Source organism: Leucoraja erinacea, chromosome 7 (genome assembly GCF_028641065.1).
Source record: "Leucoraja erinacea ecotype New England chromosome 7, Leri_hhj_1, whole genome shotgun sequence".
Classification (NCBI taxonomy): domain Eukaryota; kingdom Metazoa; phylum Chordata; class Chondrichthyes; order Rajiformes; family Rajidae; genus Leucoraja; species Leucoraja erinaceus.
In genome coordinates, this window is record NC_073383.1 from 26,537,442 (window position 1) to 26,564,259 (window position 26,818).

The 26,818-nt window shown below is 41.5% G+C and overlaps 1 protein-coding gene across 3 annotated transcripts in view; it reads right to left on the reverse strand.

The window, feature by feature from the left end:
- kalrna (kalirin RhoGEF kinase a) overlaps positions 1 to 26,818 on the reverse strand; it is a 584,657-nt gene that overhangs the window by 262,302 nt on the left and 295,537 nt on the right. For all 3 annotated transcript variants that reach the window (XM_055638050.1, XM_055638045.1, XM_055638046.1), the window contains exons 10-13: positions 12,145 to 12,267; positions 6,997 to 7,188; positions 1,453 to 1,622; positions 90 to 264 (exon numbers count right to left, since the gene is read on the reverse strand). In XM_055638050.1, the coding sequence (XP_055494025.1) occupies positions 90 to 264; positions 1,453 to 1,622; positions 6,997 to 7,188; positions 12,145 to 12,267 (660 nt within the window). The remainder of the gene's footprint in view (positions 1 to 89; positions 265 to 1,452; positions 1,623 to 6,996; positions 7,189 to 12,144; positions 12,268 to 26,818) is intronic.

A 26,818-nucleotide genomic window follows, 5' to 3' on the forward strand; every position in this document is an offset into this window, starting at 1 on the left:
GGGGATCTCCGCGTTTGTCACTTTACAAGACACAGGCATTTCTCCCTGCAGAACCATTGCTAATGACCAATATTGCCACAAGAACTTACCTCAATTGTATATTGTTCAAAAATCCGAAGTTGTAAAAAAATATCTAACTTGATCTTTCGCTCATGGAAAAGCTCTTCCATCTGTCCCTGGGCTTCATCAAGCTGCTGGAGAACACTCTCAATGTGACTGATGGAGCTATTGTGTGGTGTTTTATTGTTGGAGATTGCACAATCCCTGCAACAAACCAAGTGTTTAACGTTAAGACAATCCAAAGAGCAGAAAGCCATGGCTGCAAGCTTTCAAATGTGTTCAACTGTGCAAACAAAGAACATAAAGGGATCGATGGAGTGCATTCAGTGTTCATTCAGTGTGAAAACAAAAATATGCTGTGCTTTATTTAAAAGCAAAAGTAAGGAATATACTCTTTTTTATGATCTGACATTTGATTTCCTTTGGTTTAGTATTTTGTTTACAGATAGAGCATGGAAACAGTCCCTTGGGCCTAACAAGACCATGTTGACCATTGGTCACCCATTCACACGCCAGTTCTATATACTCCCTCCACACTCGGGACAATTTCAAGAGGCCAAATAACTAACAAACTCGCATGCCTTTAGGATTTGTGAGGAATCCATAGCACCTGGAGGAAACTGATGTCGTCACAGAGAGAAAGTGCACACTCCACACAGACAGCACCCGAGGTCAGAATCAAACCTGGGTATCTGGAGCCGGTAGGCAGATGCTCTACCAGCTGTGCCACTGTGCCATTTATCACTTTATTTCCTTTTGACAGCTATTACAAAAGTTTAGCTCTACATAACTTTAGGATTGTCATTAGATTGTTATGGGCATAATTGATAAACAGAAGCATTCTGAAACAAATATTAGAAAAACATTTTTTTTTTTAAATAAATATTTATTAGAGGCATCTGCATATCATAATCCAAACCAGTACAGACTTTGTTTAAGGGTTACATATTAAATATCCAGGTTTCCAGGGACCCAGTTACCAAAGTAGCTGGGATCCTCCTTTATCGGTTACCTATTAACATTCCCTCTAATTATTTATTTATATTTATAGATAGGAAAAATAAAGAAAGAAACAAACAAAGAAATCAGAAAAATAGGATAAAGTATCAATAATACAACTTGGGAGATAGGTCCGTAGGTCAGAGAACACAACTATTCATCTAGTCCTGGGTTAGTCCCAGGCTTCAGTCCCACCTCCGCACCGGTAGAAACAAATGTGTCTAATATGTACAATAACATTTCAAATTGGAGCATTCATATTCAAGTAGATAGTGAAGCAGGAGTGCTTTTGACATGGTGATGGTTTGAACCATTACTGAGCAACTGAAATACAGCCCAAAATAAGGGAGATGCCTCATTTGATTTTTTTTAAACATACTCTACATCACTCACCTGAGTTGCTGAATTAGGTCCTCGCCCTCCTTTATGACATTTAGGGTTGCTTCAAGTGTCGCTGTTTGTTGCTGCTGGAATTGTTTTATAAGTTCCTGCACCGCATCCACTGAATCAGCACAAACATCTTCCAGTAGCTCCTTCTGAAGTTCCTCCATCCATGCCCACAGCTGTAGTGGAAAATTGGAATCATAGGTTATAGGAGCAGAAATAGGCCATTCGGCCCATCAGGTCTACTACACCATTCAATCATGGCTGATCTATCTTTCTCCATTCTCTTGCCTTCTCACCATAACCCCTGACACCCTAATCTTTTTCAGCTAGTTTAGTTTAGTTTCACTTATTGTCACATGTACCAAAGTACAGTGAAAAGCTTTTTTGTTGCGTGCTATCCAGTCAGTGGAAAGAATGTACATGATTACAATCAAGCCGTCCACAGTGTACAGATACAAGATAAAGGAAGTAACATTTAGTGCAAGATAAAGTCCAATAAAGTCCGCTTGAAGATAGTCTGAAGGTCTTACCTAACAGCACATGTGGAAAGTAGCCACAGGTAGAAACCCACATGGTCGAGGGGCAAACTACAAGAAAGTACAAACTACAAGCACTAACTGATGCATTCTCCTGTGTCATGTGTACACTGATTGTGTGTGTGTGTGTGTGTGTGTGTGTGTGTGTGTGTGTGTGTGTGTGTGTGTGTGTGTGTGTGTGTGTGTGTGTGAGATTCTCTTGTAGTGTATATGCTGATATGTAGGACAAAATATAAGACATAGAAGAAAGCCATTTGGCCCTTTGTGCATATTCCGTCATTCAGCTAGACTTTCCTGCACTAACTCTATACCACCTTGGGTTGTGATGAGAACTGGGAATAATTCTAGTTAAAGATCCATCACTAGTTCAGGAACAGCCAACTGAACTTCCTCATTTTGCACCAAATTGACTTCTCCGCTGATCTAATAGAGAACACTCTGCTGAACCCTGATGATTCTTGACAAATAAATATATTTATGCAGGGTGCAACTGCAGATGGTTTACACCAAAGATAGATACAAAATGCTGGAGTAACACAGCGGAACAGGCAGCATCTCTGGATAGAAGGAATGGGTGACGTTTCGGGTCGAGACACTTCTTCAGACCTTCAGACAGAAGGGTCACCCATTCATTCTATCCAGAGGTGCTGCCTGTTCCGCTGTATTACTCCAGCATTTTGTGTCTAACTATCATATTTATGCAGGGCACCAACATCACAAAGGTAAAAAAAAACAATTCCACAACTGATAAGTTTCAGGAAGAACGAATGTGGACAGAACTGATCTACTTACTTCCATCATCTTTACTAAAACATACATACGACAATATGTTTGATGAATAAGATGGAACAAAAATCAGTTCCTGGTTTGTCAGTCCAGGGTCAGTACAAGTTGTGATTAAATAGTTCACTTAAATGTACATCTACTCCATTAGCTGCTTTTCTTCACAATTCTCTAGCTGACAGTAATGGTTATTCCACAGATGACTGACATGATATTTTATAAACATCTCTCATCCACACAAAGCTATTTTATATGAAGGTGGTGTATTTTGTATAAATGGTGTGTTGCTGAATACCTAAAGGGCCTGTCCCACTTGGACAACCTAATCCACGAGTTTAGAAGACCCTAGATGAGTTGAAAAAAATGTCAAGGTCGTGTTGACTCGCCAAAGTAAAAGACCTCCTACGACCTCCTACCACTATGTCTACGACCTCCTACGACCCCCCTCTACCTCAGTCATCCACATCTAAGACCAACTACGACTAGCTACGCGTAGAAAATGATCACATGATAAAATGATGCCATGTTTGCATTTTTTTTCTCGGGCCAGTTACCGAGCTACGATTACCTACGACTGCCATTACGACCTACTATCACCTACCTACGACCTACCTACTAGTAAAAAGTATCAATTCTTTTTTCCATGCCGACATTTTTTTTAAACTTGTGGACATTTTTTATCAGGCTGGATAAAACGCCGCGACCTACTTGTGGCCAAGAGTACGCGATGACCACTCACGAGCATGAGGAAGAGTTACAAAGACCTCCTACGACCTCGTGGCGACCATGCTGCGAGTATGAGTCAAGGGCAAACTCGGCAGAGGTTGCCAATTAGGTCGTGAAAGTGGGACAGGGGCTTAACATGATTAATTTACTGGATATAATTTAATTTATATAATTGGTAGTTATCATGTTTGAACGATGCACCTCCGTCTGGTCTTTAAGTGGAGATGTGTAAGAAGGAACTGCAGATGCTGGTTTAAACTGTAGACACAAAAAGCTGGAGTAACTCAGCGGGACAGGCAGCATCTCTGGAGAGAAGGAATGGGTTACAATTCCTTCTCTCCAGAGATATTGCCCGTCTCGCTGAATTACTCCAGCTTTTTGTGTCTATCTTTAAGTGGAGATGTTACAATAACATTATCCCTATTGTTTGGCTTCAATGTTTACTGCCATATAATCATGTTAATTGTTCATTAAAATGTCAATATTTTAACCAATAATTTTATGCTCGAAACATACGTTTTGGGGGAGTAAAGGCAAGTGAAAGACTTATCTGCCTGAGTGAGTGAGAATGCCAGCGGAACATCACATTACATCAAGACATTAAGCACATGAGAACATGTTCTTTCAGCACAGGCTTTTATTAGTCAGAGTATTGAGTATAGAAGTAGTGGGGTCATGTTGCAGTTATATTAAATGTCGGTGAGCCACATTTTGAGTATTATGCTCATATTTGGGCACCATGTTATAAGAAAGATGTTATCAAGCTACAAAGGGTGCAGAAAAGATTTACGAGGATGTTGCCAGGACTCAAGGGCCTGAACCTGGGCGGTTGAGGAGGCTGGGACTCTATTCCTTGGATTGCAAGAGGATGAGGGGTCATCTTATAGAAGTGTACAAAATTGTGAGAGGAATAGATAGGGTAAATGCACAGTCTTTTACCCAGAGTAGGGAAATCAAGCACCAGAGGACATAGGTTTAAGGTAAGGGAGGGGACTATTTAATAGAAACCCGAGGGACAACTTTTTTTTTACACAAAGGGTGGTAGGAATATGGAACGAGCTGCTGGAGGTAGTTGAGGCAAGTACTAGCAAAACATTTTAAAAACATTTGACAAAAGACAATAGGCAATAGACAATTGACTGAGATTATGGGAAAGATGAGGGCGAGTTGAAGGAGGGAGGGGGGGAGGGGAGGAGAAGAGGGGGATAAAGAGGGAGGGTGAAGAGGAGGGGGAGGGGGAGTATGCAAGGTAATGGAGGAGGGCCTTCGGGGCCCTGCACCGAAAATAGAGGGGGGGAGGGACCTGGGTGAGGAGAGGAAGCAGAGGCCTCAACTACCCTCTGTGGTGGAGAGGTGTGAAAAAAACACACAGGGAGGATGGAGGATATGGGGAGATGGAGGAGGAGAGGAATAGAGGAGGGAACTGAAGATGGGGAGAGTGGAGATGCGGAATTCACATGAGATGCGTTCATTGATCTCTCCCTCTCTGCCCCCTCCCTCTCTAGGTGAGTGGTCAGTATTGGGACCTATAGGTGAGTGGTGGAGTATTGCGTTCAGGTACCAGCCCACCCCTGTGATGCCGTGCGCCCCCCCCATCCCTCAATCTCTACCCCCCTCCCTTTCTACCCCGTCCCCTCCCTCTACCCTCCCTCTCTACCCTCCTCACCCTCTCCCTCTCTACCCCCTCCCCCTCCCTCTTTACCCCCTCCCCCTCCAGCTGCACCTGCGCAATTGGGGGCTATACGTGAGTGGATAAGGTGAGGGATGGGGGGAACGGACCAAATGAATAATATTAATATAATATCATGGGGGGGGGGGGGGGGGGGGGGGTGTGTTGTGTGTGTGTGTGGTGGGGGGGTGGTTGTGTGTGTGTGTGTGACGCCACAGGCCCCCACTTCCCGCAACCGCTCGTTGAGGAGACGGGACCCAACGGGTCCCACTTGGTCTAGTTGATCTTAAATTTTACAAGTTATTGCTATTTTAAACTTTAAAAACGTTTGCAGTCGTGCTCCCACTTGCCGACCGCGCCTGCGCAGTTGGCGGAGGGTTGCCATGACTCGTGTCACAACGGGGATCTCTGGCGTCACAACGGGAACCCGTCAGCCACTCCTGCGCAGTTGGGGGCTACAGGTCAGTGGTGGAATTTTGCCTTGGGGACGGCCCAACGGGTCCGCACTTGGTCTAGTTATACTTAAATCCTGTGAAGCACCTCAGGCTGTTTTACAGTGTTAAGGCTTCGATGTAAGTGCAAATGTTGTTGCTCTTCGCTCACTCAAGCTAATGGAAGATAGAATATTTACTCTGTTGTAGCGTAAACATTGCAACTTGTTAAATCCATTTCAGACTTTACATTATTTAGTTTATCAGTCGAATGAGGTTCTAAATAATTTGGTGCACTTTAACATCTCACAGTATGATGTCCAGTATATTTTGTATCATTGGTAAATTTCCACAAAGACCAAACTCTTACCAGTTGGGAGCGCAAAAGCGTTGCTATCTGTCTAGAGCTTCTCGACAAAAACAATGTCACAACTTGTTCAATGAAATGAGGGGGATTGTCATAGATTACCATTAGCAAAATAAATGGACTTGAATAGTAAATAGTAACCATGAGAAACTATATTTCTATCTTACAGAATGGCAAAATAGTTATTTTCGGATCAGCAAAGTGTCATTTTTATAAATACAGTTATATTTTGAAGAGATAACGTAAATTCAGAACTGACAGTGATGGTGTTATTTGTGAAACGATGTATCAATATTACAAAGAAGTCCTGAACTTACATGGCGGTAGTTAGTGGACTCTGTTTCTGTGGAGATACTCCACTGAAATACTCCCCATGGAGTCTCGCAGCAGAGAGAATATTTTGCTGGGAATCCCCAGATTTATGTTGAGGAAATCAGCTCTCAAAAAATCTTTGACCTGAATCATTAACTTTGTTTCTCTTTCCGCAGATGCCAATCTGACCTGCTGCATGTTTCCAGCATTTTCAGTTTTTATTAAGACTCAACAGGACTTTATATATAGGTCATAAAGATGAACTTGGTGCCAAAAATAGTTCACGCAAAGAATTGAAATGTTAACATAACATTTACATTTCTGATGGTGATCTGCTGGACTCACAAAGCAACGTTGTTCAAAGGTTAAAGTTGTTTCATCAAAGATTTACCCCAGCAGTCTTTATTATCTTTAATCGGATTTTACTGGACTTTATCTTGCACTAAACGTTATTCCCTTTATCCTGTATCTGTCCACTGTGGGCAGCTTGATTGTGATCATGTTTTGTCTTTCTGCTGACTAGATAGCAAGCATCGAAAAAAACATTTCACTGTACCTCGGTAGACATGATAGTCAACTAAACTAAACTAATCCCAATTTTACAAATCCTTCTGAACTGTTATAAGTTTCTTGCCATGAGACAAGCATTATAAGACATCCCCTACGATGGTGTCTCTGGTAAGTCGAGTGCTAGCGGTAATAACAAAATAAAATCATGTATATTACCTCTTTTGTGTGTGTATGAAATGACACTGACATATCCAGCAGCAGCTTCCTGTGCTCCACCCTTCGAACAAAATCCTGAATCCGGACTTCTAAGTGCCGTGCAGCTTTGTAGATCTCTTCAGGATCACATTCTCCAGTCTGGGCCAGTTGTTCGGCCGCCTCCAGCAACTTATCAGCATTGGTGTATGTGTTCTGGTCGGAAATAAGAAGAAAATTAAATGGAGTTGAGCTACTGAAAGTTGTAGCTGTTTACTGTCTCTGCAATACACCCACCAATGATCTATTGAACCCAAAACAATTCTCGTTCATCATTCCCCCCCAAGAAAAAAAGCAAAAAGAAACAAGAAATATCTGGCAAAGTGGCCAGTAAAGATTAAACTGTCAACAGCAGATACCGTAAAAGTATTTAATCTTGTGAATGTAACATTCCCCAATACACCAGAATGCTGTGTACACTAATATGAAACTGCAAGCTTATCTATGAAATCCTTGGAATCTCCAAGTGTTACCACTCACATTGGTTAATTCTTGCAGCCTTTTCCCTGCATTCTGTCTTTAACACAGAAATATTTGCACAAACAAGTACACAAAGTTCTGGGTCCACCAGATAATGTTACTCCCTTGAGTCTCGTTACCATTTAAAAATGAAAATAAATTTATAAATCTAACTTATACACGTAATACTAGCATAAATCAGTTTAATTTAGGTCTAGTTTAGTTTAGTTTAGAGCAAAAGCATGGGAACAGGCCCTTCGGCCCATCAAGTCCATCCAACCATCAATCATCCATTCACACTAGCTCTATGTTATCATCGTCTCCCAGTCAGTCCCTACTCAAAGGCCAAACAACCTATAAATATACATGTCTTTGTGATGCTGCAGGAAACCAGAGCACCTGGAGAAAACACAAGGGAGAACGTGCATACTCCGCACAGTAGTTAGGACCGGGTCTCTGGCATATGAGTTAGTATCTCTACCAACTGTGCCGCAATACTGTTCTCAATTTCTGTATTTCAAAATACTTTTTGAAAAATGAGTATGTTTTTTATTTCCCAAGTACTGTGGTGTATTTATGTACAGTATATGTAAATCAGTCATGGTTATGAAATTGTATGGCATTATTTCCTGAACATATGACATAAGCATCATGTGAAGCTCGACTGTAGCTTCTTGTGTAGGAAGGAAATGCAGATGCTGGCTTATGCTGAAGATAGACACAAAGTTCTGGAGTAACTCAGTGGGTCTGGCAGCACTTCTGCAGTCTGAAGAAGGGTTCCAACCCGAGACATCACCTATCCTTATTCTCCAGAGAAGCTGCCTGACCCGCAGAGTTACTCCAGCACTTTGTGCCAATCATCTAGATGCTTCTTGTGTTTTGTTAATAATTTTAGGACCATCCGTGAGGGCTTAGATCTCAAACCTCACATTGAGAAGTGAAAGTTGCCTGGCATGACTTCTTGTAATATGAGAAAATCATTTCTCACCAACTAACACATGAATAGTTCACTCAGTGGAACATCAGCTTTCAAGCTGAGAGTGTTGGGTTGAAGTATCATGTGGGGAATAGAGAGAGTGAATGCACAGAATCTTTTACCTGCGTAGGGGAATCAAGAACTAGAAGATATAGGTTTAAGGTGAGAGGGGAAAGATTTAATCGGAATCTGATGGTCAACTCTTCCACTCAGAGAGGGTGTTGGATATATGGAACCAGCTGCCAGAGGAAGTAGCTGAGACAGATACTATAACAACATTGAAAAGACTCTTGGCTATGTACATAGATAGGAAAGGTTCTGAGGGTTATGAGTCAAATGCGGGCCAATGGACCAAGCTTACTTGACACATCTTGGTTGGCATTGACATGTTGGGCCAAAGGGTCTGTTGCCATGCTGTATGACTCTATGTACCTCATGTAGCAAATCTTTAGATCAAGTCCCCTATGGATTGTAATGAGCATAGCACATGCTCCACTCCAGAACACATTGCAATCAGCAAAGATAATCTTCTGAATTACCATTTGGTCTTGGTGGGAAAAATGGTGCAGGAAAAAGTTGTTATTTGAGCCCATAGTTCATTTTTAGATTTCATCCCATCCTGGGGATGGCAAAACTGTCTCTGAATTTGTAGCACAGTCAGTCAGCACATTTGCACAGGCACTTGGGGATTAACAGAGAGATATGCAGGCAGCAGCACAGTTACTCTTAAAGCCACACTAGTTTATTTCAAATACAAATTAATGCAAGGCAGGCCATTTTAGGCTGCAACATAGTGGGATTTTCTGGGTGAAAAGTGCAAACATACAGGTGATGAGTGTTGTAGCAATGCTTTGATGGAAACTGGCAGTTCAAAAATAAACTGACTTCACAGATAGCCTGGGAATGTGTAACGGTGTGTGTGAATTGTTCATGTCCTATCCGCAGAGGATGGAAATGCTTTTCACAGCCAATAACGTTGAGATTGAGGACAGTGCTGAGATGCATTTGGAAGGGAACAGAAGACACAGAAATTGATTCTGATACGTTTTACACAGTCCCTAAGTTGGTAGTGTCATAGAAAGCCAGAGATATTTGCAGGAGTAGTTGGGAGGTTAGAAATGTACTTCAACCCTCGGCTGTTTCAGATAGCAGAAATCTATAAATATGGCAAATGTAATAAGCACATGGGAAAAACTAAGTGAGTGATTATATTGTCCTTCTGAAAGAGCTATCAAAAGTTATAGGGTCATAAACAGTGCAGCACAGAAATGACTTTTCAGCCCAACTTGTCATGCCAATTGGGAATCCTAACTAAACTCACCATTTGCCTTTAATCCTCCTCTTCTTTCCTATGCGTGTACATGTCCAAATGGTTTTATGTGCCATATTTGTTACTATTTCTACTTCCTCTGATAGCTCATTCCATATAAACACTGTCCTCCATGTGAAAAAATTCACCCCCAGACCTCCTTTACATTTTTTCTGGTTTTAGATTCCCCTAGCCTGGGAAAAAACATTCTGAATATTTAACATATCTGCGTTCCTCATGATTTAAAAAACCTCAATCAGGACATCCCTCAGACTCTGACGCTCCAGTAAGAATAAACCCAGCCCATCCTATCTCTCCTTTTAAGTAAAGCCTTTCATTCCAGACAATATCTTGGCAAATCTCTTCTGCACTCTTTTGAATGCCATCTCACCCTTCCTGCAGTGTGGCAACCAGAACTGTACCAAGAAGACACAAAGTGCTGGAGTAACTCAGCAGGTCAGGAAGCATCTCTGGAGAAGTTTCTCCAAAGCAACACTTATCCATGTTCTCCAGAGATGCTGTCTGACCGCCAAGTTACCCCAGCATCTTGTGCCTCTTTTTGTAAACCAGCATCTGCAGTTCCTGGTGTCTCCATAAGGAACTGAATGTGTCCTCACCGATGTTTTATATGACTGCAACTTGGCGTCCTAATTCTTATACACATAATGTCGATGCATATAATGCCACAGTGGGGCAGCGGGTAGTGCTGCTGCCTTAAGGGCCTGTCCCACTTTCACGACCTAATTCATGACCTAATTCACGACCTCTGCCGAGTTTGCTCTTGACTCATACTCGCAGCATGGTTGTCACAAGGTCGTAGGCGGTCGTAGGTAGGTCGTAGCAGGCCGCGATGCTAGTCGTAGGTACTCGTGGCACCAAGGAGGTCAGGGCGTTTTTTCTAGCATGATGAAAAATGTACTCGAGTAAAAAAAGTTGTGAATTAGGTCGTGAAAGTGGGACAGGCCCTTTACAGCACCAGTAACTCGAGTTCAATCCTGTCTGTTCGGAGTTTGCATGTTCTCCCTGTGACCTCGTGGGTTTTTTCTTGATGCTCCAGTTTCTTCCCACATTCCAAAGATGTGCAGATTTCAAGGTTAATTGGCTTCTGTAAATTGTCCCTAGTGTGTAGGATAGAGCTAGTATGAACGTGTGATCGGTATGCCGAAGGGTCTGTTTTCATGCTGTAAATCTAAACTAAACTGTACATGAAGCATATACAGATGGATTGTCCTGAAGCAGGTACCACTTTTCCACTACTTTATCCATCTGTATTGGCATTTTCGTGGGGGCTAAGAATTTGTATCCCAAGATCGATCTATATATCAATACTCCTGAGGTCCCTGCTAATTACTATATATATCCTGTTAGGATTTGGCAATTATTACATATTTGGCAAATTTCTGAATTGCGCTCTAAGAGATACGAATGTCTTAGTCCGAACTGTTAGTCATAAAGTGCCTCACATTTAATCTAGCTTGTAAAATTGTGCCTTCTATGGGGATGATTGTAAAGAATACCAGGAAATCCTGTTCTTTTGGAGCCAAATGTAAAACTACAGTCAAAGGTCAATTTCCAAATCACGTGACCACAAGCAGGACTTGTTAAATGTTCAGAAGTTGTGAAACACATGGAGAGCTCAAATTAAACTTCATGAGTCCTCAAAGACTGATGTGAAAACTGAGGACTCAAATATATCCAAATACATATTGAAAATGAACGAATTAGTTTATTCAAAGGGGCGGCATAGTGGTGCAGCGGTAGAGCTACTGCCTTACAGCGCCAGTGACCCGGGTTCAATCCTGACTACGGATTTTGTCTATATGGAGTTTGCACGTTCTCTCCTTGACCTGTGTGGGTTTTCTCCAGGAGCTTCGGTTTCCTCCCACCCTCCAAAGACGTGCAGGTTTGTAGGCTAATTGGCTTGGTAAAATTATAAATCCTCCCAAATGTATGTAGAGTAGTGGATAGTGTTAGTGTGTGAGGATCACGGGTTGGAGTGGAACTGATGGGCCAAAGGGCCTGTTTCCGTGCTGTATGTCTAAACTAAACTAAACCAGATGAATGCCAGACTGTGTTGTCTTCAATGTTCAGGAAATGCTTGTGTGAATTATCGGACAGAGAACAGCAACAGCACAGGAACAGGTCCTTCGGACCAAAATGTCTGTGCTGATTGAATTGTAAATAATTTGATTGCTTTGATTCTGTGTGTTCTATAAACACTGTTATTTTTTATCATTTCCTTCACAAAGTATTGCATCAGTTTGAGGAAGAAAATTAGGACCTTTAATCTGTAATAACATATCCCATGGAGAGTTTTGCAAAAATAATGATTTAAGATTATGATATGAGAATGAAATAATATTCAGACCTGGGCTACTTCTTCAAAATCGTCGTGCCTCTTCTGGAGAGCGCGAGCTCGATGGAGTGACTTTCCAACCCCAGTGTGTTTACTTAAAAACGCTTCCCCATGGTTCTCAATCCAGTCCAAAACCTGAAATACAAAGAAAATAATGGTACATCAGCAGGGAAACCAGTCGAAGCAAACTTTAAAAATATATAATGATTACAGTACAATGCAACGATTATTTTATTGTCTTTTGGTAAAAGGGATATCTCAAAACAAATTTGACAAGTGAAAAGCTGACTTGGGGACATCTTGTCTGTGATCAAAAAATTGTATGATGTGCCTATTGAAACTCTTTAGAAATAAATTAATGCGGTTTAAGACCAATAAACTACAATAATATTTAATATTTCATAAGCAGAAAACTGAATAGTGTTGTCATGATTTTAGTTTAGAAATGCAGCATGGTAACAGGGCCTTTGGCCCACCACGTCCACGCTGACCACCGATCATCCGTACATCACAAAAAGACTATAACAAGTAGGAACTGGAGTAGACTATTCCGGTCCTCAAGGCTACTCCACCACTCAATAGAACTGCGGCTGATCGAACATTCCTGAAGTCCACATTCCTGCTGTTGCCGTATAACCCTTTCCAGAATAATTTACTCTAACACTTTTCCAACAACAGGGTAATTGACTTATAAAGACACAATGTGCGCCAGTAACTTAGTCACCTTTGGGAAGGGTCCCGGCCCGAAATGTCACCCATCTACGTTCTCCAGGGATGCTGCCTGACCTGCTGAGTTACTCCAGCATTTTGTCTCTTTTGTAAACTAGCATTTGCATTTCCTTGTTTCGTCTAATCAACTTATAATTGCTCATTTCTTGCCTCCACTTTTTGCCTGAATAGGAGAGTCAAATTGGCAAATTTCCAATTCCCTGTCACTTCTTCCAAGTCCGTGGATTTCTGCAAAATTATAACCAATGAATCCGTGATCTTGGTAACACTTCTTTAAGGATCATGGTTTGAAAGCCATTAATGCCAGGAGACATATAAGCCTTTCGCTCCATGTGGTTGCCTAATATCAAGTCTCTCATGAAGGTTATGATATTTAATTTCTCCCCAGCATTATTCAGCGTTAATTAAATATTTACAGTGCCTTCTACCATAAAGACTGATGGAAAATATCTGTTTAACTCTTCCCAGCCTTTTTTCTTTGAAGCCAATGTTCACGTAAACCTCTCTCTTCCTTTTCATATACTTGAAGCCAATCATTGTCCATTTTTATATTCCTTGCTAGTTTGCCCTCATAGTTTACTTTTTCATTATTATCTTTTGTGCCTTTCTTTGTTGAATTTATCCCAGTCATTTGACCTACCACTGAACTTGGCCTCCTTACAAGTTTTCTCTTTCAATAATTGCCTCTTTAACCCCTCTGTTAACTTACAACAACTGGAAAATATGTGCTCCAGGAATTGCCATCACTCCAAACAAACAAGACTGATTGTCAACAAAAGTAATTAAGAACAATGGAAAATGAAATAAACATGAATATGTAGTAGTAAAGGATCAAAAATACAATGTAGTAAGACAATACCAAAAAATCATTTAACCTAACCCATATAATTTTGAAAAACATTGCCTTTATTCTTGTCTTCATCACTGTGCCTACAATCCCATGGCCACGGTGGCATAGCGGTAGAGTTGCTGCCTTACGCGCTTGCAGCGCCAGAGACCCGGGCTTGATCCCGACTACAGGTGCTGTCTGTACGGAGTTTGTACGTTCTCCCCGTGCCCGCACTCCAAAGACATACAGGTATGTAGGTTAATTGGCTTGGTGTATGTGTAAATTGTCCCTAGTGTGTGTAGGATAGTGTTAATGTGCGGGGATCGCTGGTCGGTGCGGACTCGGTGGGCCTGTTTCCGCGCTGTATCTCTAAACTAAACTAAAATCTCCTTCCAAAAGTACAGGTTCACAGATCCTGCACCAGTATTAGCCAGAGTGAGTGCGGAGATCTCCACTAATTTCTGCCCTGCTATTAGACCCCATCTGAAGTCTAATGACAGAATGACAGTGGAAAAATGGTGGGCAAGGCTCAACCCATTACTTTTGAGCAGGGACTTTCCAACTCGAATGGGAATCCCAAAACGTGCTGCTACTGAGAAACACCAGCAATTGCAGCAAAACTCAGTAGATTCAGTTATGACAAGACAAAGAACAAAGATGATTTTTTTAATGACGTCAAATATTGTTCCCATCTCATGATTCATTAGCATCGTCTTTGGATCAAAAGGCAACAAAGTAATTTTAACAGATAAACTCATTTTAAACTTACAATTCATAGGGTCATAGAGTTTTACAGCATAGAAGTGGACTCTTTAGCCCAACTCATCCATGCAAAATGAGGTGCTTCCTTGACTTTGCCCCATTTGCCTGCATTCCTATTCATGTACATGTCTAAATACCTTTTAAAGTTATAATTGATTAAATAAATAAATAAAACTAAATGTCACCATTGTTTTAAATCATACACGTGTACCATACAAATCATACATTTGTATTCAGTATTATTTCAACAACAATTATTGCCATAATTTGTGATAGGTTGTTTCATTAATCTTTTCTTTACTAGCTACATGTGTCCTACTTTGTGTATTTGTTTCAAATTCCCAGTTGAGTAAAATCTCAAAGATAATTTGAAATAAAAGTAATTAATTTGAAAACATGCTTAATATACTCTTCAAAACACCAGCTTCATGAGATGAAATGAGTGTCTGTTCAGAACAATAGATATCAAACCTGACCACATTATGCTTTATTTTAGTGCCTGAATGGAATATTTTGCTTTGTGCTTTAAGTGTCTGATGGCAGATCATTTGGATAAAAGTTACTGTACCCTTTCGGACTGAGTTGCTACATGATATGTTTGAGTGTAGTTAGCTTTTGGTCGCAAATTGCTCAAAAAATCAATACTAACAATTGCTGTGGTCATTTTTTTCATTTCATTAGGGCAGCCCAGTGGCACTGTTGGCAGAGCTTCTGCTTCACGGCACCAGAGACCAGGGTTCAATCCTGACCTTGGGTGCTCTCTGTGTGGAGTTTGCAAATTCTCCCTGTGACTGCGTGTTTCCTTCGGGTGCTCCAGTTTCCTCCCATATCCCAAAGACGTGCGGGTTTGTAGGTTAATTGACCTCTGTAAATTGCCCCTAATGCAAAAGTAGGGTAACATAGAACTAGTAGGAATGGGTGATCAATGGTCAGCGGGGAATCGATGGGCCGAAGGTCCTGTTTCCATGTTGTATCTCTCAACTAATTTCCCACAGGAAAAGACACAGAGCAGAAGATAATAGAGTACAAGCAATGACATCATGACATGAGAAAATATAAACAATTTAGACATTTTGAATTATCCAATAGATAATAGATAATAGACAATAGGTGCAGGAGTAGGTCATTCGGCCCTTCGAGCCAGCATCGCCATTCAATATGATCATGGCTGATTATCCCTAATCAGTACCCCGTTCCTGCCTTCTCCCAATATCCCCTGACTCCGCTATTTTTAAGAGCCCTATCTAGCTCTCTCTTGAAAGCATCCAGCGAACCTGCCTCCACCGCCTTCTGAGGCAGAGAATTCCACAGACTCACCGCTCTCTGTGAAAAAAAGTGTATCCTCACCTCTGTTCTAAATGGCTTACTCCTTATTCTTAATCTGTGGCCCCTGGTTCTGGTCTCCCCCAACATCGGGAACATTTTTCCTGCCTCTAGCGTGTCCAAGCCCTTAACAATCTTATATGTTTCAATGAGATCCCCTCTTATCCTTCTAAACTCCAGAGTGTACAAGCCCAGCTGCTCCATTCTCTCAGCATATGACAGTCCTGCCATCACAGGAATTAACCTTGTAAACCTACGCTGCACTCCGTCAATAGCAAGAATGTCCTTCCTCAAATTAGGGACCAAAACTGCACACAATACTCCTGGTATGGTCTCACTAGGGCTCTGTACCACTGCAGAAGAACCTCTTTGCTCCTACATTCGATTCCTCTTGTTATAAAGGCCAACATGCCATCGCTTTCTTCACTGCCTGCTGTACCTGCTTGCTTACTTTTATAGACTGATGTACGAGGACTCCCAGATACCGTTGTCCTTCCCCTTTTCCCAACTTGACACCATTTAGATAGTAATCTGCCTTCCTGTTTTTGCTATCAAAGTGGATAACCTCACATAATCCACATTAAACTTCATCTGCCATGCATCTGCCCACTCCACCAACCTGTCCAAGTCACCCTGCATTCTCATAGCATCCTCCTCACAGTTCACACTGCCACCCAGCTTTGTGTCACCTGCAAATTTGCTAATGTTACTTTGAATCCCTTCAGCCAAGTCATTGATGTATATTGTAAATAGCTGCGGTCCCAGCACCGAGAAAATGCGGTAACCCACTAGTCACTGCCTGCCATTCTGAAAGGGACCCGTTAATCCCTACTCTTTGTTTCCTGTCTGCCAACCACTTCTCTATCCATGTCAGCACTCTACCCCCAATACCATGTGCCCTAATTTTGCCCACCAATCTCCTCTGTGGGACCTTATCAAATGCTTTCCTAAAGTCCAGGCACACTACATCCACTGGCTCTCCCATGTCCATTTTCCTAGTTACATCTTCAACAATGTCCAGAAGATTAGTCAAGCATGATTTCCCCATCGTAAATCCATGCTGACTCGGACCGATCCTGTTACAGCTGTCCAAATGTTCCGCTATCTCATCTTTTATAATTGACTCCAGCATCTTCCCCATCACCGATGTCAGGCTAACTGGTCTATAATTCCCTGTTTTCTCTCTCCCGTCTTTCTTAAAAAGTGGGATAACATTAGATATCGATCATTTCAAATTTTCAACAGGGGAAATGCAGAGGAATGGTAACTATGAACAGCCTGCGGAACCACGATTCTGCCAGGAATTTTTGCCCTTATTCAACTGTCTCTCAGAAGACGGTGATAGAATCTTCAATGGATGAAGGAGCTCCCAGTTTGGTATTGGGGTGGAAATACTGGATTTAGGCACACCAAGGATAAGAGACAAAGGATTGATTGATTGATTGAAAGATACAGCATGAAAACCATCCTTTTGGTTGACTGAGCCCATGCCGACCACCAATCACCCATTCGCACCAGTTCAATGATAACCCACTTTTCCATCCACTCCACACACACTAGTGCTAATTTTACAAGAACCAATCAACACCACAAGTATTTGAGATGTGGGAGAAACCAGAGTACCCGGAGAAAAACCCACGTGGTCACAGGGAGAACATGCAAACTCCGCACAGACAACACCTGAGGTCCGAATTGAACCCGGGTCTCTGGCGATGTGAGGCAGAAGCTGTGCAGCGCACAATGTTGTTAAAAAAAGCATGACCATCCTTTCACACGTGCATGCCACAGCGACACACCTCCGATTCCTGCCAGTATAGGGATTATGATTAGAGTCTGGAAGATTGGCAGAAGGTACATCACTTCACTGTAATTCTTTTTGTAATAATCTGCTACATGAGCTCCTTCTGCAGGCAGCACAAGCTGAGATGCTCATGCTCAATTTACCAAGTTCTTGTCATCCTTGCAGCTGAACTGCCGGATTAATCCATGGATCAGCTGTTTTAATTTAGAGAAGCTTTCCCTGAGGAGGAGGCTGCAACATGTACTGGGCTTGCCAAATCATGAAGAAAGGACCACACAAGTAGGCTTTGTTGACCAGCAGCTGACGTCCATAAACATTGACAGAGCATTGATTACTTAATCCGCTTTTATGATAATTTTATCTTCAGGAACAGAACGTAAAAACAATGCAAGAACAGGAATGAATCCTTCAACCCATCATGACCATAGATCAATGGTCTATATCCACGTTCGGCCCGTTGCATCTTATTTCCAATAAATTTGGTTAATAAACATCTGTTAATCTCAGATTTTAAATAAACATTTCAACCAGCATCAATTTCTGCTTACGAATGGAAGTTCTAATCTTCCCTCATTCCTGTGTAGGTAACTACCACTCCTTAAAGTTCTGATTCAAATTTTTATGCAATGACTCTTTGGACTGTTTTCCCCAGACAGTGGAAGTATTTTCGAACTACCTTAACAGTTGTAGAAGGACAAAGAAATTGTTGAGGAAAGGGATAGTAGCATATGAGAATAACCGAGAGAAATCTACGAACAGAGCGGCTGTGAACGTGCAAATGGAAAAGATTTGTGAAAATAATGTGCATCCCATCCAGACATGGAACTGAGGAAGAGGAAATGCTGAGAAATTAAACTATTATTCGCCATCTGTCTTCACAGAAGTGGTTGGAAACTTAGAAATTGTGGGGAACAAGGGATTTAATGTGACTGAGTTGAAAGAATTTAACAGTAATAACACGATAATATCAGAGAAATGAATGAGACTAAATGTTAATAAAATCTCCAGGACCCGATTTCCTGCTTTTGAATGAGATGGCTACAGCAATGGTGAAATCACTGGATGATACCTTTCAGACTTCAACAGTCTAGAACAGCTTACACAGATTTTAAGGTAGAAAATATAGTTTCACTATTCAAGGAAGGAGAGAAAACAGGGAACTACTTTCTGCATGACCAGGAGACACAAGAAAGTGCAGATCTTGAGCAAAAAATAAAGTACTGGAGGAACTCAGCAGGTCAGATGGCATCTGTGGAGGGAAACTCGGTCTGAAGGAGGGTCCCAAACTGAAACCCTCCACAGGTGTTGCCTGACCCCGAGTTCCTCCGCACCTTTGTCTTTGAACAATAGAACAGTTTAGCCTGACATCAATAATATGCAAAATGCCCTTCGGCCCAACTTCCCCATGTCGACCAAGATGCCCCATCTATGCTACTCCCACCTGCCCGTGTTTAGCCCATATCCCTTTAAACCTTTCCTCTCCATGTACCTGTTGAAATGTCTTCAAATGTAGTTCTTGTACCTGCCTCAACTACCTCCACTGGCAACTTGTTCCATGTATCCACCATCCTCTGTATGAAAAAAGCTGTCCCTTAGGTTCCTATTAAACCTTTCCTCTCTGTGATTGAATATATTCAAGACAGTCATTAACTGTTTTTTGGATATTAAAAGAACAGGCACTGATGTAATAATCTTATTGAATGAGAGTAAGTATGAGAGACCAATTGGTCAGTTTCTTCCATTTCAATGTTCTCTTTTCAATTTTGAAAACTTTTTTGCAAACCTCTAAATTCCAAAGAACCAAAGCAAGATATAATTTTGGTTAGCAATTGCTGCTCTCCATCTATGGCTGATATATCTTTCCCAAAGTATGGCTACATTTTTTTAGCTGTAGGTTAACTTCTTCCTGCAGACATAAAGACTACAATTTAATCAGCCTTTTGATTAATGTAGGGTTAGATGCATAGGGAATCCCATCAAATAGTGTCACATGTGCTTTACTGATTGAACCACGCAGCATGAAAATAGGCTTTTGGGCCCATGCCAACCATTGTTCACCCATTCACACTAGATCTATGTTATCACACTTTTACATCCACTCCCTACACACTAGACCACATTAGGGTCATGCAGAGGCTAATTAAGCAAGAAAACATATATCTTTGGAATGCAGGACAAAAGCGGAACATTTGGAGGAAACCCACGTGGTGTAGAGGAGAACATGCCAACTCCACACAGACAGCATCCAAAGTCACAATCAAACCTAGGTCCTGGCGCTGTGAGGCAGCTGCTTTACCAGCTGCACCACTGTGCTGCCCATGGAGAGGTTGACAATGCACAGTTAGCATCTCTGTTAGCACAGCATTCATTCAGTATTGTCAGAGAATTCCATCCTAAAGAGCCAGTAGGTTAATGTTATATTTTTATATCAACAACTTATCTAATTCATCATTGTTTATAAAATCATTGTAAAGAAAATGAGGATTATTAGTTGCCTTTTATGTAAATGAATGATCAAAGAATAAATTCCAGATCAGTTCCTTTTAAATTCTTATAAAAGGTGTGGAATTTGAGGAAGACTGCAGGTGATCTACGTTACAATAACAATTGGAAAATTGTCTTTCGTGGCTAGATATAGTGGGATGCTTACTGATCCTAATCCTCTTCAGCAACTCTCAACTCTCCCACTGAGCCCAATTTTATTAACAATTATTTATTTGATCTTCCAATGATCAAACTGAAATCAGATGACAGTAAGTACAGGAAGAAACTGCAGATGCTAGTTAAACCGAAGATAGACACACAAAGCTGAAATAACTTAGCGAGTCAGGCAGCATCTCTGGAGAATAGGAATTTGCCATTTTGCAGCACACAAAGAAAGAATACAGACGTGACACCAATGAGCGTCTTAAACACAAAGAACATCCCCCCACAATGGCTCCCACCATGAGGGAAGGCACAAATTCCAGTCCACAACCCCAGTTCACCCATAGTCGGGCCTATTGAGGCCTCCACAAATGCCTCTACGGAGGCCCGATGTTCCTAGCCGTTCTCGCCAGGTGGTGGTGATCCGGTGTCGGGAGAGTCCTCATAGCGGCATGGGAACGCAGGAACGGCCGCCTCCGCACTGGAGGCCGCGGCTTCCAAAGCCGACAAGGCCGCGCCGGTTGGAGCTCCACAACTGCCGATCTCGTTGCGAGATCCCGGGCTCCCGATGTTAAGTTCAGCGCCGCCGCCCGCAGCTGGCCGCTCCACAGTCCCGCAGCTCCGCGATGTTTTACCCGGCGGTCTCAGCTCACCGGAGCTCTAGCACGGCAACCCAGGCAAGGCATCGCCCGCACCACGATAGCGCTCCAGCGCTGTGCCGCCACCACTGAAGCTGAGGCTCTGGGCGGTCCGCGACAGGAAACGCCGCTCCAGGCCCGCTGGTAGGCCGCGAGGACGGGTCGAAGCTGCAGCCCGGAGAAAAGCTGCCTCTCCGACCAGGTAGGGACCCTGAAAGGTAGTTTCCCTCTCCCCCCCTCCACAAAAAAGTCTAGACCTCCAAATAAAACACTTTAACTAACTAAAAATAAAAATAAAATGGTGAAGACAGACAACTGCTGGCAGGGCAGCCGTACACAGGACAGGTGACATTTCTTCAGACTGAGAATCAGGGGAAAGAGATATAGTGTAGATGGTGATATGGGGAGATATAGAACAAATAAATGAAAGATATCCAAAAAGTAACGATGATCAAGGAAAAGTGGAGTCCACAATGGTCCATTGTTGGCTGTTGGCTAGGTGATAATGAGTTATACAGGCAGAGAAACTTAATAGGATGGCAGTGAAATTATTAAAATGTTAGCGTGTGGGTGGGATGGAGAGAGAGGGGATGCAAGGGTTACTTGAAGTTAAATAAATCAATTATCATACTGCTGGGTTGTGAGCTGCTCAAGCAAAATATGAGGTGCTGTTCCTCCAATTTGTGTTTGGCCTCACTCTGCCCAAGGTTTAACATGAAATAAAGTCAGCTGGCTACACTGCCATCCAGTGTTTTTTTTTGTTTTTTTACAGATTTTCTAGGGAGATTTTCAAAGATCATTTTATGTTATTAACAAATTCAAGTAATGTTTCAAGCCAGTATACAGCAAACTCGGTGACATATTTTTCATTTCACTGGAAAGAAATTGGTGCAAGGATCTTTTTATCAAAATACCACCCATCAGAAAATCTTTCCAGTGGGTATGGAAGAAATTATGATGGCAAGCACGGGATTCTTCAATATATTATAGATGCATCTAATTCCATTCCATTTTGTCCACAATGACTTCCAGATAATCTGTGCTACTTCTATTAATTTTGTATCTTAATTATGTTATTTGGCAGTCCATTTGCACCATTATTATTAATTCAGTCCTGTATGTCCTGACTCCTTATAAGAGATTTGTAGTGAGGATGTTCTTCAGACAATTATGCCTGAGGCACTTTTCTAGACGGGTTAAACTGTGATTCTCAAGTTACAACTTTCACCCCAATCCACCCCTTTCATGACTTACCCTTCATGTCTATTTGACCCAGCTTGTCCTAAGACTCTCCTGCTCTGTCGATTCTATTTCCATTGAACTGCCAGGTATACCCAAATCCTTCCTGCATATTTACACTTACTAACATTTTAAATTATTACTCCTCTGTCAACATTTCACCATCAACAATTAGAGAACGGTCCTGAGCTACCATCTACCTCCTTGGAGATCTTTGGACTATCGTTAAGTGGACTTTACTGGACTTCGTACATACGTTGAGAGGGAAAGATCGATCAGCCATGATTAAATTGCGTAGTAGACTTGAAGGACGGAATGGCTTAATTCTCCTCCTATTTCTTATGAACTTCATCTTGCAATATACGTTATTCCCTTTATCCTGCATCTGTATACTGTGGACGGCTCAACTGTAATAATGTATAGTCTTTCCACTGACTGGGTAGCATGCAACAGAAAGCTTTTCACTGTACCTCGGTACACACAACAATAACCTAAACTAAATGTTGTTTCCTCTCCAAGTGATTGCAGTATGGTGACTTTCTAAACATATATCTATATTTGCCACAACACAATTGAATATCTCCAATTGTATTTCCATTACTGTCACAAAACTAAATCCAATTGAAGGCACAAATGAAAACTGTGATCATGTTCACAATCACTCCTCAACTTTCTTGATGTCATGGTAGGCATTGATTTAGCAACAACATGACTTACCTCAAATGCTCTTATCCGCTTTACAGTTCAGAAGCAAAGGGGTTGCTTACCCAGTGCCTTTCCCAATTATCCTATTTCAGACATCCTCACACACTTAACTCTGGTGTCTCTCCTTAACCTTCTCTGAAATTTCACACTGCCCCTCTTGATATAATTCATATTTTCAAGTTCTAACAGAATGCAGGCTTTCTTATTACCTTTCAAAACACTATTAGCTAGGCAGTTGGATGGGTCTATCCATTTACTCTGGTTAAATACCACAAGACTGAAAAACATCATCCTTCGCCTCCTCTTTATTTTTTTTATTCTCCACACTAATTCCAAAATGCTGTACATTTTGATTCTGAGCCAGGCTTCTTATCCTGTATATGTTTTCAATTATAAAGGCTACCTACTCCCACGAACGGAACATCCCTGTCTCTGTCCCTACCTCTTTCTATCTGCTATTGAAATCTTACTTCATGCCTTAAGGCCATTGAACATTTAATACTCTCTTGGCTAGATACTCTCTCCACTCTCCAAAACCTTCAGCATATCTATATTTCTGCTCCCGATACCAAAGCACCATTATTCACCAGCCCATGTTTATTGATCTATAAGGTTCCTGGCTCCTCAATAAAACAAACATAAACCTCCTCTGCTTCATTTTCTATGATCTTTTCACTGTTGATGCTGGTGACCCTCTCTAAATCGACAAGCCTGCAAAATGTTTGTGATTTTCTTCTCTGGTTTATACTGCCCTGCCCTCCATCAACATTCTTTCAGTTATCTCGGCATAATGCTTTATAGTTCCACTCCTCACCCTTTCAGATGTGGAAATATTATCATGCTTCGCAATTAAAAATTGACTTTGCATGGAGTGAAATGTAAAACAATCATTTCTGGACTGTTTTGTATCACTCCAGAGATTCAACTGGACAGTTTTCATTTTGAGTTGCATTTGCATGTCTCATGCAACAATGGCATCATTAATTGTTGCTGAGCAGGGAAATTAGACCCAATCGCCAATGACCTCCAACTGTTAGTCCTTGATCCCATGAATTCCTTATCTTATACTGGCTGACTCCATGCACCCCTATAAAATGTTCTCAATCAAAACTACAATCTCCACGAATTCCCACCACAAGACGTGGTCCAAGTCAACCAGACATCCTGAATTATCTTCAGATGTCTGCTTCAGCCCAGCCTCCCTTGTGCCTCAGATATCAGCACCATCCCCATCGCACACCCACAATTTTGAAATGTTGTACAAATGTAAATATCAGTGTCAAGGCTAATCATTGGGCATTGATAGCTCTGCATTTCCTTCTATCATCTTGTCACATACTTTGACATGCATTCAATCGTTCAGTATATTGATATATCAATATCCAATCACATCTCATAGCTTTGTTCTACAGATCAGGGCAGCACAGTGGCACAGCGGTAGAGTTGCTGCCTTACAGTGGCAGAATCCCGGGTACGATCCTGACTACAGGTACTATCTGTACAGTGGTTGTACGTTCTCCCAGTGACTGCGTTAGTTTTCTTGGGGTGCTCTAGCATCCACCCACATTCCAAAGATGTGCGGTTTTGTAGGTTAATTTGGCTTCTGTAAATTGTCCCTAAAGTGTATGATAGAACTAGTCTACAGGTGATTATTGGTCGGCATGGACTCGGTGCGCCAAAGAGCCTGTTTCCACACGGTCTCTCTAAACTAAAGTAAAGTACAATCATTTCCAAATGATTATGCGGATGTGACATTCAATGCTGAATTTTTAGATAGTCTTGACAATGAGGATAAATCAGAGAGAATCACAAACTTAAGGATGGACATAGAACACGGAAAAGTACACCACAGGATTAGGCCCATCAGCCCACAATGTCCCTGCTGAACATGCTGCCTAATTAAACTAGCCTCCTCTGCCTTAAACTAGCCTCCTCTGCCTGCACCTGATCCATATACCTTAATTCCCTGTATATCCGTGTGCCTGTCTAAAAGCCTCTTAAATACTATTATCGTGTCTGCTTCCACCACCACCCATGGCACACATTCCAGGCACTCAACACACTCTGTGTAAAAAACTTGCGCCACACATATCCTTTAAGCATTGCCTCTCTCACCATAAAGCTATGCCCTCTGGTCTTTGACATTTCCACCCTGGGAAAAAGATTCTGACCATCCACCCTATCTCTGCCTTAGGAAAGGGTTTAGGAAAGGAATTTACAAAATGGTGGCAACTTCTTCTTTGAAAGTCAAAAAGTGTTCCATTTTATACCTGATTAATATAAATACAGTGGTGCTGAAGGAAGATCATTACTTGGTTAAAATCCTACTCACAGCTGGCAGAAAGGCCATTACAAGAAACTGGCTTGTAGCGGACACACCCAGACTTAGACAATGGTTAGACATAGTACAGAAAATATTTGTGATGGAGAAAATGACATTCTCTAAGAGTGAAAGAAGACGAGTTTAACAGAAAATGGGAAAAATGGATTAGGTATAGAAATAAAGACATCAATACTGTATAATTTTATTGACAATAATGTAAGTTATTGGAATATGTTTTAATAAGAAAATAGTTCTGTAGACGGCATCATTAATTGTAAGCTGCACTGTTGTACGTTTCACTGCATTGTTGTATGTTTCGTTGTTATATTTGTGTTTTATTTGTGTATGCATAAAAGCAATAAAGACTACGGTGGGAAAAAAAGACAGTCAACTTAAATGCCACAGGACGGTGTTGAACACACCAGGCCCAAAGTGCTGTTCAGGGAGTGGGAAGTGCTTGATGAGGACCTATGATTTCCTCCTCCACCAGTGCTAAATTATAACTCTGCATGCTGCAATTGCAAAGAGCATCGGAAGGTTACTGAGCTTTCCGAAGAAGCTTCCTTTGAAAATTCAACAAGTATTGTGCATATGGTTGCAATGTTAGTTTACATCAAGGGGCGATAAACCACAAATTACTCAGCGTTCCTTACAAAATCTATCTTCATGGAGCCAAATAATTGGGTCACTCATCGGAAATGAAGGTTAATCTAACCACGTCAGCTCTCAAACTAGCTGTACCTCAACGCATTCCTTCTAAAATGCCTGCGCAAATCTCTTAGAACTTAAAGTACTGCATATGATTTATTTTCTCTCAGAGGACCATGATTTTGGACCCTGCCGTTGCTGGACATTGAGAGGCAGAGTCCAGTGGGGGCAATCCTCAAATAGGGGAAGGGATATCATCCTAGGGAGCCACGAGTGACAAGGGTGGTTTCTTTAAAGACAGGTATGAACACTACTGAGTCTGATACTACTGAATGTCCAGCTACTGTGAATGGATGAAGAGATAGATTGGGTAAAGGCACAGTTTTTTACCGTGAGTAGGAGAATCGAGAACCATAGTACATAGATTTAAGGTGAGGGGAAAAAGATTTAATAGGAACCTGAGGGACAACATTTTTACGCACATATATTGTTCCTTATATGGAACGAGCGGCCACGGGAGGTTGAAGCACTACTATCACAATGTTTAAAAAACATTTGGACAGATATATGGATAGGATAAGTTTAGAGGGATATGGACCAAATGTAGGCAGGTGGGACTAGTGTAGATGGGGCATGTTGGTCGACGTGGACAAGTTGGGATGAAGGGCCTATTTCCACGCTGTATAATTCTATGACTTGAAGTCTTTGCACAGGTATTGGTTTGTATATATTTTGTTATTCTGAATAAATCTTACAAAATTATAACAATAGCTTTTCTTTAGCATAGATTGCAGCTTCCAGACCACATAAAGCTACATATCCGTAGCTGAACTTCCCACCCACTCACCTTCCCAAATAAACAGAAAACCACAGAGCCAAAATGCATGCTTGCCTACAAAAATCTATGTACATATGATTCACTCTTTAAGATCCATCAGTGAAATGGACCAGATGTAAACTGCATTTTTTAAAACCATTTTTATCTTAAGCCACTTTTTGCCTTCAGGTTCCAAATTGTTAAATGCCCATATCTATATTACTAA